This window comes from Arachis ipaensis, chromosome B05, assembly GCF_000816755.2.
Source record: "Arachis ipaensis cultivar K30076 chromosome B05, Araip1.1, whole genome shotgun sequence".
Taxonomy (NCBI): Eukaryota; Viridiplantae; Streptophyta; class Magnoliopsida; order Fabales; family Fabaceae; genus Arachis; species Arachis ipaensis.
Window position 1 is genome coordinate 22,081,427 of NC_029789.2, and position 12,655 is coordinate 22,094,081.

Below are 12,655 nucleotides of genomic sequence, written 5' to 3' on the forward strand. Positions count from 1 at the left end.
GGGACAAATATCCCTCTTACTTCTACCTGAATCTGTGCCTGAATGTGTTTGTCTATCTCTATTTTTTACACAATTTATTAGTATTTATCATTAGTAATTTTATTTGCAACATCTTTAATTTCTTAAGTATCTTGTAAATTAATATATCATTTAATCAGTGATCAAACATCTAAAAATATTAAGATTTAAGATCGATTGACTATAAATATATATGATTAAAAAGAATATAATTCAATAATAATATTGATCTATAATTATCCAGTTGACATAAAATATTATATCATTATTATTCTAGCTAAAAAAAATTAATTTATAATCATATAAATAAAACAAAAAATATAAGTAAATGATGAGAGAAAAATGTCCATTATCAAAAAATGAAATTAGATTATTAATTTCAAATTCTAATTTTTTCTAACTATCTTTCCTATAATATGTATTTCTATTTTATGTGTATATTTTTTACTACTCAATCCTATCTCTCGAACTCTAAGTAAAATCTCCTTTTATAGAATAAAAAATGCATCATTATCAGCCCCCTAAATAAAGAAAATAAGATCGTGGCATTTGAAATCCAAAACCTAGCATGCATCATTATCTCCCATTCGATCTAGTGTCTATATTGAAATCCAAAACTCTTTGTTTGTGGACCAATAGCTTTATTGTAAGAAGTAACAACTAAGAACCCTCTTCTTGAATTTAAAAATGAGACGTGCTACACATACAAATTTTTTTGACATACAAGTTTATACAAGTTAATTCTAATTCAATAAAATTCATTTTTATAATGCAAGGAAGAAGAGGAAGAGTTTTGAATTATATAGAACTTATCAATACACATACATAAAAAATTCTTAAACAATACAATATAAATAATTTGTATGGACTTATATGTGTAAATGACTTGTATGTAGAGAATAATCCTTTAAAAATATCAGTTAGTCAATTCATTGCGATTATTTTTAAAGGGTTCAAAATCAGCCGCTCCTCGATCGTATCATATGCATAAATAACTTACCTATTAAGATGTGACAAACGTTATTTATTTATTTACTATTATTGTTGTTTTGGTATATATATTAATATTGCAACTTTTATATTTATCAAAAAACATTTTCTTTAGTGTTTATAAAATAAATCATCTCTTGTGTTGTTTGGATTAGTTTTTATAATGATAATTTTTATATATATAAATAAGTTAAATAATTTATTTTTTAACATATGTAGTTTGAGAGATATTTATCAATTTACGTAATATTTTTTATCTCGTTAATGGTGCAAATGAGATAATTATGAACTAATTGCGTTTTCAATGTAAATGAGATAAGTCATAAATATTCATATCTCGTTTATAGTGTAATATACACATATCTTGTTTATATTATAAATGAGATATGATCAATTAAAAATTTTACACATCTAGTTTGTACCTAAGATATGGTGTAAAAAAGATAATTTATCTCGTTTACAGTGTAAACGAGATATGTGTATAATTATCTCATTTACAGTGTAAACAAGATATGTGTATAATTATCTCATTTACAGTATAAACGGAATAAAGAATATAATATAAGAATAAAGCTCTACAACTAATTAAACAAAATACTTAACTAAGTCTAACCAAGTTGTTATAACCATTTTTCACATACATCACACGCGTGCACTCTTCTTCATCCTCCTTATACTCTTGTTATTGCTACTCTTCTTCGTCCTCCTTATACTCTTGTTATTGCTGCTGCTTCTCTCTCTTGAATTCCTCCTCCTCCTCCTCCTCCTCCTCCTCCTCCTCCTCCTCCCCCTCCTCCTCCTCGCAACTTGATTGTTATCGTCGTCGTCGTCATCATCATTATTGTTATCATTGTTATCGTTATCGTCGTTGTTTTCTTCTTATATGTAAATAACATTGTTCATTCTTTTTTAAATTTTTTTTTGTTCTGGTTAATTTCGTTGTGTTATCTACAAATTTTTTACTTATTTTATTTTCTATCAAAATTTGTAAGTTTGCAACTCAAGTCTTCATGAAATAAATTCTTACTTTCATTACATCAGTTAGTTAGAAATTTTGGTCTTAGAGTGAATTCGGTATTATTTTTTAAAAATTTATGTGTTTTATATATCAGATACGTCGTCCTCTTCTTATATATAAATGTCATTGTTCATTTTCTTTCAAATTTTAACATTTTTTCTACTTAATTTTACTGTGTTATCTACGAATTTTTTTACTTATTTTCTTTTCTATTAAAATTTGTGAATCTGCAACTCAAGTCTCCATAAAATAAGTTTTTAGTTCTATTATCACATCATTTAGTTAAAATTTTGGTGTAAGAGTGAAGATATTTCAGTGTTATTTTTTAGATATTTTTATGTGTAATTTTATATATGAGATAAGCATTCAATTCATTGAATGCGTAATATTTTATAGAAAGATTCAATTTTTTTTATCATGTTACTGAACTTCTAGTGTCGGTGTTGTCTTATTTCATTTATAGAGTCTGATCTATACAATGGAGTCAGATAGCAGAGTGTATGATAGAGTAATGATTAAGCTAAATTGAATTAGTTACACACTCTTTTTCTTAGTTAGATTAGTTACAAGCTAGCTGTTAGTGTAAACTCTTCTTTCTTCTTCTTCAATTCTCTCTTCTTGTTCTCTATTTCACCACTCTTCGTTCCTCTAGTTTAGTTTAGCACTGATACTTTTCATGGTATTAGAGTTGTAGTTCGTTCAATAATCATAAAGGTAAACTTAGGGATAGCTGAAGCTCATGTTCAGCACCAACCTAACTTCACGTCCTCATCAATTTTGATGAAACTTGATGAAGACAATTTTCTCTAATGGAAAGATCAAGCGAAATCGACAATCGAAGGACATAATCTATTAGCACACATCACAGGAGAAGATATTCTAGCTCAGTACACAGCTTTAGGATAAAAGAATCCGAAATTTGTGAGGTGAAAGCGGTAAGATGCTCTGCTCAAATCTTGGTTATTAGCGTCAGTGACCAAGCCTTACTTGAATGGTAGGTTGCCTGTACACATATCAGGTATGTAGAAGGTTAGAAAGTCACTTTGCATAACAAATTAGAACAAGAATTCTGCAATTAAAGAACAAACTAAGTAGCATTAAAATTGAAAGTTCTACCAGTAGCTATGTATTAGAAATTAAAGAAACAACTCTGATGGAACACTCCAGAAGTACAAGGCTAGGCTGGTTGCCCAAGACTTCTCTTAGAGACCTGGGTTTGATTTTATCAAAACCTACAATCCGGTAGTGAAACCAATTTAATCAGGTTAGTCTTGACACTTGCATTAGCAAACAATCGGTCAATTAGACAATTGCATGTAAATAATGTGTTTTTGCATGGAGAGTTACTTGAGGATGTAATATATACAACATCTACAGGGCTATGTACAAGGTGATGAAAAATTAGTCTGCAAACTTACCAAGGCGTTGTATGGTTTGAAACAGGCTTTGAGGGCTTGGTATCATAAGCTGTCTACAGCTCTGCATCAATTTGGATTCTCTGCCACAGCCTCTGATGTTTCAGTCTTCACCAAATTTGATGCCAATGTCACCACCTTTGTTCTAGTATATGTAGATGATGTGATCATCATTGGAAGCTTAACCAGTGCTATGACTGATGTGGTGAATCAGTTGAATTGCAAGTTTGCACTCAAAGATAGGGGAGACCTTCATTACTTTCTAGGCATTCAAGTTAGCAAGACCAATGGTGGAGGACTATTACTCAACCAAGAAAAATATGTCAATGATTTATTGGGTAAGGCAGGTATGATAGGTTGCAAACCTTGTAAAATACCTCTCCAATCATCACTAAAAATCTCTCAGTTTGGTGGTGACATGTTTGATGAACCAGCACTTTATCGCTTAGTGGTAGGAAGTCTTCAGTATCCCACAGTTACAAGGCCAGAGCTCGCTTATGCTGTGAGCAAAATCTCTCAGTTCATGCAGGACCTGTTAGAGTCTCATTGAAAACTAGTAAAAAGAATCCTCAGGTATATAAGTGGCGCTATCAAATATGATTTACATCTCTATAGAAATGACTCTTTGAATATCACTGCCTACTATGATTCAGACTGAGGGGGACACCTTGATGACAGAAAGTCGACTAGTGGTATGTGTGTTTTCTTAGGAAGGAATTTGGTCTCTTGGTCGTATAAAAAGCAGTCTGTGGTAGCTATGTCAAGCACAGAGGCTGAATATAGAGCTATGACGGATCTAGTTGCATAACTAATTTGGATTAAGAATCTACTAAGCAAGTTAAAGGTCATAGCCTCTACTCTTACCATATACTGTGATAACCTGAGTGCTATACTTTTAGTAGCCAACTCCATTCTACATTCAAAGTCTAAACACTTTGAAACTGATATTAATTTTGTAAGGAATTATGTCACAAAGAAAGTAGTGCAAGTCAGTCATGTTCCGGGATATGTTCAGTTGGCAGACATTCTTACAAAAGAAATTACTTCTGGATCATTTGATAATGTTAGGACAAGGCTAAATGTTGAGCCAAATTTGTCATGCAATGCCACTACTGAAAGAGCGGTAGAAACAATTCATGAGCTAAACATGTCTAGTAATGAAAGCATTCTATAGAATTGCAGAGAAAGCTTAAAGGCCTTAGTAGTAGAGTGCATGATAGAGTAAATGTTAAGCTATACAATAGAGTCAGATAGCAGGTGCATGATAGAGTAATGGTTAAGCTAAATTAAATTAGTTAAGCTAAGTAGCTAAGTCAGCAGAGTTAGTTTCTCTCTCTCTCTCTCTCTCTCTCTCTCTCTCTCTCTCTTTATTAAATTAGTTATAAGCTAGCTGTCATTAGGCTCAATATATATACTTCTAGCTGTTAGTTATAGAGTCACTGTAATAGTTCAATTCACCTTTACTAAATCAGTAAAACCATTTTCTCTTCTTCTTTAATTCTCTTCTTCTTGTTCTCTATTTCACCACTATTCATTCCTCTCATTCAATTTAGCACTGATACCTTTCAGAGTTAATGTGTTCTTTTAGTACGTAATTTACTTTCTATATTCTGTATCACTGTATTTAAATTCTGGTGTCACTTTAAACAAATGTCTATGCTATTTTTATTTTTGACAAGAATTAAATTCAATAAGTATGAACCTACATTTATTCAACTAAATAAGATTGTAATACAGACATGTTCATTCAACTCTAATATAAAAAGCAATGCTTCTAAAAGAGGAAGTAAGAACAACAGAAAAAAAAAGATAGAAAGAAGAATAATAATATAAGAAGAAAAAATACAGCATTAAAGAAGATATTTCTGTATTTTTGTAGCAAATTTTTTGTGTCAAAATTAAGAAATTTTAGTGTTATTTTTCTGCATAGTTCAAAATTTCTTGTTTCGCATTCTCATAATTCTTGTTTTATCCTCTTAATAAAAACTTATGTCACAGTTAAGAAATTTCTGTGTAAAAATCGAGAAATTTCTATTTCACGATTAAAAAGTTTCAATGCTATTTTCTGATATATTCTGCATAACTAAAAACTCTTCTTCTTCTTTATTATCATCATCTTCTTTTTCTTTTTCATCTTCTTCTTTTTTGTTTTACTTTTTCATAATTCTTCTAATTTTACCATCTTAACAAAAATAAAAATAAAAAAATCAAACAAAGAAGTAGAAAAAATACATAATGCTGCAAAATCACTAGAAAGAGGAAGAAAAGAAAAAATACAGCAACAATAGCAGCAATAAAAGAACAATAATAAAAAAAAATACATAAAGAAAAAGAATGAACGCTCGATACAAATATTTACATTAGTAGGAATAGTTAGAGTGTGTATTTACGCTCTCAAATAAAACTTATTTTTGTTGAGTTTGAACCAAATTAATTGGATTTGTTTGTCAAAAACATTAGATGTATAACAAAATTGATGATATAAATTGATAAATATTTCCAAATTACATATGGAAGTAAATAAAATATTTAATTTGTTTATTTGAAAAAATCCGTTTTCATAATTGAATTACATCTATTTAATTATAATAATATCAAATTATAAAGTTAATATTAGTTCAAATATAAAATAATAATTTGTCTACACCTTCGATAGTCAACCTACTAATATTAGATTTTAGTAATTTTACTATATATCTTTCTTATATATTGATTTATGAAAAAAAAAACCAAAAGAAATAAAGGTTCGATTACTAATATCTTAACTTTTGTGGCGAGTGATAGTGTGTTTATTAGCACATCTAAGAATCAAGTGGCATTATTTAACAAGGTACAATGAGAGATAATAAACCAATATTTAATGTAAACATAAGCAACTTCAGCCTTTATTGGTTTGGAATATAGCCTATGGCTTCAAGTCTTCAACTTCATATGATTCGATCAGTATTGCCGTCGGGGGTCCCACAGTGTTGAATCCCACTTCCCTAACGCTAACAGACACATATATATGAACAGAAAAAATTGTGTCACAATCATATCATACATCATATTATAATTATAATTATTTTAAGTCCATGCTGTGTTGATACTTTATTAAGAGAAAAAGGATCACATGTATTCTTTTAATCAAACGTCTCTTCCAAAAGTAAAAGCAAAAAATCTACATCCGTTCTTGCTTAACAATTTCTATTATTGGGCTAGCTAGTACTTGAAACATAAATAATAGATATGATGTGTGTATTTTACTTAAATTAAAAGGCTTTTTAATTATCTAGAAGAATGTTATTATGGATAAATTTTTTAATTAATTCTTTTTAAATTCAGAAGTTTAAGTTGAATTTAGTATTAATATAACTAACTCAATCAAGATTAAGGTATGTACATATTTAATAATATTTACTAATTGTCTATTAAAAAATAAAAATTTGCATTGTTAAACCGACTTCTATACACAATATTCCAAATTTTTACTAGGTGATCGAGTTGAGATATTTCTTCGTTTCTTCAAAGAAGCAACAAAGATATGATAACAAAGGAATCTAGGTTAATAAGGATGTTTTAAAGAAAAATGTTATATTTTGGATATATAGTTTTGTACTTTTTATTTTTACTATGAAAAGTAATTGATAAAAAAAAAAAAATTGTACCATAAAAAAATTATCAAAAAATTTTAAAATCAAAATTTTTTTCCTACTCACTTTGTTCTCTCTCTTTATTAATTCCTTCACTAGTTGACAGATTAGTTAGTAATCTCTCTCATGATGAAGAACACCATGGCTTCTTTTACTCATCAACTCCCTCTTCTGCTTACCTTTGTGGCATCATTTGCATTTGTTCTTACCACAACTAGTGTGTTCTCATCGAAAGTTTCAATGAAAGAAACAATTTTGGAACCTTTCAAGTGCTCCACAAACATAAAAACATGCAATGCCTCACTCTACCACATAACCTACGGTGATAATGATGATGACCAAACCATACAACATTACATATCTTCCAATTACACAAACTCCTCCCAAATCAGACCAATCACACGTGGCACAAGACAAGACCACCTCATAACAGTGCCTTGTTCATGCAGAAACAACAACAACCTCACCGGTTATTACTATGACACAACCTACACTGTGAAGCCAAATGATAATTTCTATGACATTAATAACTTTGTTTACAGTGGTCAAGCGATGCTTATAAATGGTGTTTTGTACCCGGGTCAGAAACTGAGTATTCATATTCCTTGTGGGTGTTCAGAAATTGAGTCACAAATTGTTGTGACTTACACGGTTCAAAGAAATGATACCTCATCTGAAATAGCTAAGCTTTTGAATTCTACGGTTGCTGAGATGGAGAGTGTGAATCATCTTTTGGATCAGAACCCATCATACATAGATGTGGGTTGGGTTTTGTTTGTTCCTAGCCATTTTAATGGAATTCCACTGCCTCCAACAAAAGGTGATTATGAGTTTGACTTTCCATTATTTATTCGATTTTTATGCTTGTGTTTTATGTGCAACAACTTTTAAGTCCCATATATAGGTGAACAAAAATGCTAATTACATATAAAAAATTAGTCATTAAATTAATTATTTTATAAAATATTTAAAATATAAAATACACATTAAAAAAAATTAAATACTAAAATTCTATGTACTACCCAAAATTGTTTTTAATAAAATACAAAAGAAAAAAAAACTATAGAATCTGAGTTCAATTTTTAATTATATATGTAAACTCATGGAGTTTAGAAGTATGATAAATGTAAAACCTACTTAAACTTTTTTTTTTCTATCAAAATGTAAAATTTTTTACTTGAGTTCTTTACGTTATATACATATTCTTAAAATCTTAAGTAATTAATGAATCAAGGGAAGTTCTGTTATGTAGTTTGTAATTTTTGCTTTACAATCAAGGGTTTTTTTTTTTTTTCGAAGAAGCATTCATTAATAACTAAATTTTAATTTTTCAATATTTTTTTAGAGGAGTATTTAAATTTTGTGATTTGTAGTCATTAACTAATTGACTAAATACTAGTCAAATACCGGCCAAATTTTAATAAAAATACTACCCCTAAACTTTCTCTTTTTTGTTATACAAAATTGATAACCCATACTAATTGACTAACATATATATCTATCTGTTTTTCTCTAATTGAACGTTTTACTCCTAACCAATCTAAAATGCACTAGACACTATTTCTAATACAAAATGTTAAAGGTCCATTTTGCTTGCATTTACTCAATCATCTATTTAAACTAACTTCATCAGCAATGAACAATGAGTATATGTATCTTCCATCTTATTGCTTTTTGGCAGAAAAGAAACCAAAGTGGCAGATAATCATTGGGGTCTTAGTGAGTGTGACATTACTTTCAGTGATTGCCGTCATCTTTCTCATTCTCAGGAGAAATAGGGATACCGCAGCATCCGCCACAAATAATCCAAAAAGTGTCACTAAAAGATCAATTTCCAAAAAGAACTCTGACATTCATAAAGAATACATGCAAGGTATTAGCTTACTTCAACATATAGAATATAAAGTTTTCGAGTCTCCAATAACAGGTAGAAATTAAAGAGCTTGTTTTATTGATAGTAAATGTTGGTGCAGATGCTACATCATTTGAGTCAGAAAGACCAGTAATTTACTCAATTGAGGAGATAGAAGATGCCACAAATAACTTCGATGAAAACAGAAGAATTGGGGTTGGTGGATATGGCAGTGTATATTTTGGAATGTTAGGCCACAAGGTACATGAAAATCGCATACACCTTATGTATCTTGATTACTATTCTTCAATGGAAAAATGCAAGTAGAATAAATTGTTTTAAACATAAATTATTAATTCATTATCATCAGGAGGTTGCTGTGAAGAAGATGAAGTCCAATAAATCCAAGGAGTTCTTCGCAGAACTCAAGGCCTTATGTAAGATCCATCACATAAACATTGTAAGTACATATTTAATTAAAGAAGTTTTGGCTACAAAATACTCAAGGCCTTATGTAAGATCCATCACATAAACATTGTAAGTTTGTAAGTACATATTTAATTAAAAATACTCAAGGCCTTATGTAAGATCCATCACATAAACATTGTAAGTTTGTAAGTACATATTTAATTAAAGAAGTTTTGGCTACAAAATAAGATCCATCACATAAACATTGTAAGTTTGTAAGTACATATTTAATTAAAGAAGTTTTGGCTACAAAATACTCAAGGCCTTATGTAAGATCCATCACATAAACATTGTAAGTTTGTAAGTACATATTTAATTAAAAATACTCAAGGCCTTATGTAAGATCCATCACATAAACATTGTAAGTTTGTAAGTACATATTTAATTAAAGAAGTTTTGGCTACAAAATACTCAAGGCCTTATGTAAGATCCATCACATAAACATTGTAAGTTTGTAAGTACATATTTAATTAAAAATACTCAAGGCCTTATGTAAGATCCATCACATAAACATTGTAAGTTTGTAAGTACATATTTAATTAAAGAAGTTTTGGCTACAAAATACTCAAGGCCTTATGTAAGATCCATCACATAAACATTGTAAGTTTGTAAGTACATATTTAATTAAAAATACTCAAGGCCTTATGTAAGATCCATCACATAAACATTGTAAGTTTGTAAGTACATATTTAATTAAAGAAGTTTTGGCTACAAAATACTCAAGGCCTTATGTAAGATCCATCACATAAACATTGTAAGTTTGTAAGTACATATTTAATTAAAAATACTCAAGGCCTTATGTAAGATCCATCACATAAACATTGTAAGTTTGTAAGTACATATTTAATTAAAGAAGTTTTGGCTACAAAATACCATATTTTGCTTGATTATTAATTATGGATATAATAACCAGTTTGTTTCATATATATAAGGTGGAGTTGTTAGGGTATGCAAGTGGAGATGACCACCTTTATTTGGTGTATGAGTATGTTGCAAATGGATCTCTGAGTGATCATCTTCATGATCCTTTACTTAAAGGACATCAGGCTCTATCTTGGTGTGCTAGGACTCAGATTGCATTGGATGCAGCAAAAGGAATTGAATACATACATGATTACACAAAAGCACAATATGTTCACCGTGATATAAAGACTACTAACATTCTTCTTGATCAGAAACTCAGAGCCAAGGTAGTGTATGTGCTTCAATTCATTCATATGACTAATCTACTACTCTTGGTTGCTGCTTTAATTTAATTCGATATATACTTATTATTAATTAGGTAGCAGATTTTGGCCTTGCAAAACTGGTGGAACGGACAAATGATGAAGAATTCATTGCAACAAGGCTTGTTGGAACACCAGGCTACCTTCCACCTGAGTAAGTTACGTTTTTCAATTTCTTTCTCCGAATGGTTATATAAAGATGGTAAACAAGGTGAAAACTTAAGTGCATTCGACTTCACGTGAAGTTGATAGTTGAGAGTCATTAGATGAAAATTTAGTCAAATCAGTTAAATCATCTAACGGCTCTCAGCTATCAACTTCACGTGAAGTCGACTGCACATAAATTTTCACCAGTAAACAAACCCAAGTCTGTGGCACTGACCTGTTTAATCAACCATAAAAGGTGGGCCGAACTAAAAAATAAACCTACCTTTTTAAAATGATGAAATTATATGGTAAATATGTGAGTTTACAGATTTTTTTTATGGGATGAAAGAGAAATTAAAAAAGTTAGGACTCATATTTTAAATAACAATAAAATAATAAAAAATAATTATAAAAAAATTTATATTCTCTTAATATTCGTTTTAAAATATATCCACCTAATCAGTCCCACTTAATTTGTAAAAAAAACTCGTCAGGACACCGCTTTTCTTTTTCTTTTTTAAATAAAGAATTCAATTTATGTCCTATTAAAAAAAATCTATAGACATAGTTAGACTAAGATAAGACGACATGAGACATAACAAGACAGGATGCATTAGTCTATTTGTCATTTAAGATTCAAATTAAAAGACAAAAATTTAGATATTAATCATTTATGAATACCACAATACCACACTCCAATAATCAAAATTTGGTGGAGTGGATGTTGTTAACATATAGTATGATATCAATTGGATGTTGAGAAGAATATTTTTCTTTGTTTCTTACTAACACATTGTTACACTTTTTTTGTGTGTTGATCCCATTAAGATCTGTGAAAGAATTACAAGTGACCATAAAAACGGATGTGTTTGCATTTGGAGTAGTTCTATCAGAGCTGATAACAGGAAAACGTGCGCTATTTCGTGACAGCCAAAAACCCAATCAAATGGAATCTCTTATTTCACTTGTATGCCAAACTCTTTTCTACATTACTTACACTCTTTTCTCAGAATCAAACTATGACTAACTGATGCTGATTATATATATTTTTTCTTTCCATGAGATTGATTCAGGTTAAGAAAATATTCCAAGATAATGATCCCGTCACTGCTTTAGAAAATGTTACAGATATGAATCTTCAACATAACTATCCTATAGACGGTATCTACAAGGTCAGATTCAAGTCTTTTTGTATTATTATTAATATTATTGAAGCTAAAATGTGATGCAATAATAAGAAATGGTGTTTGGTTGGATACGAATGAAGATGGGAGAAATAGCAGAGTGGTGCATGAGGGAGGAACCAATGGAGAGGCCTGAAATGAAGGAGATAGTTGGCGCGTTGTCACAGATAGTTATGACATCCATCGAGTGGGAAGCATCGCTCGGAGGAGATAGCCAAGTTTTCAGCGGCGTATTTATTGGAAGATAACCATTCAATTTCAAGGATTGAAACGTTTTATTTTTATTGTAAATGCTTTTTATTTTTTTGTGATTATTTTTTATTGTAAATGTTTTATTTCATCTTAATTTAGTCTTTTGGTTATTTTTTTTTTAAATATTTTTTTGTTATGATTTTTTTAAGGTAATAGCAAAATACAACTGTAGAGTTATAACGGTAATTTCTATGATGCACGGATACTGATATAAATATGAGATACGACACGACACACGAATTTTAAAATCTTATAAGACATGAGGACACGCATATATATAAAATATAAAGTATGTTTTAAATAAATTATAATGATATTTTGTTATTTTATTGATATTAAATATAAATTAATTTTTTAATTATTTTTAATATCTTATTTTAATTATATAAAGTATTTAAAATATTTTTTTGTTTTAATAAATAATAATATATACTATTTCTAAATTTATTTCAA

At 29.4% G+C, this 12,655-nt stretch overlaps 1 protein-coding gene across 3 annotated transcripts; it reads left to right on the forward strand.

Moving 5' to 3' along the window:
- LOC107643320 (lysM domain receptor-like kinase 3) lies at nucleotides 7,137-12,312 on the forward strand. 3 transcript variants are annotated; one of them, XR_002362626.1, is made up of 9 exons: nucleotides 7,137-7,893; nucleotides 8,755-8,946; nucleotides 9,032-9,186; nucleotides 9,296-9,385; nucleotides 10,326-10,583; nucleotides 10,676-10,773; nucleotides 11,595-11,733; nucleotides 11,830-11,938; nucleotides 12,034-12,139. XR_002362626.1 is itself a non-coding variant. In XM_021123378.1 (9 exons), exons 1-9 carry the CDS (start codon nucleotides 7,200-7,202, stop codon nucleotides 12,196-12,198), a joined length of 1,890 nt encoding a protein of 629 aa, XP_020979037.1. In that variant the 5' UTR covers nucleotides 7,137-7,199; the 3' UTR covers nucleotides 12,199-12,312. The 3 variants fall into 3 exon arrangements, 2 of the variants coding, with proteins under 2 accessions (XP_020979037.1, XP_016202420.2); XM_021123378.1 differs by having other exon boundaries at nucleotides 11,840-11,938; nucleotides 12,034-12,312; XM_016346934.2 differs by having other exon boundaries at nucleotides 9,047-9,186; nucleotides 11,840-11,938; nucleotides 12,034-12,312.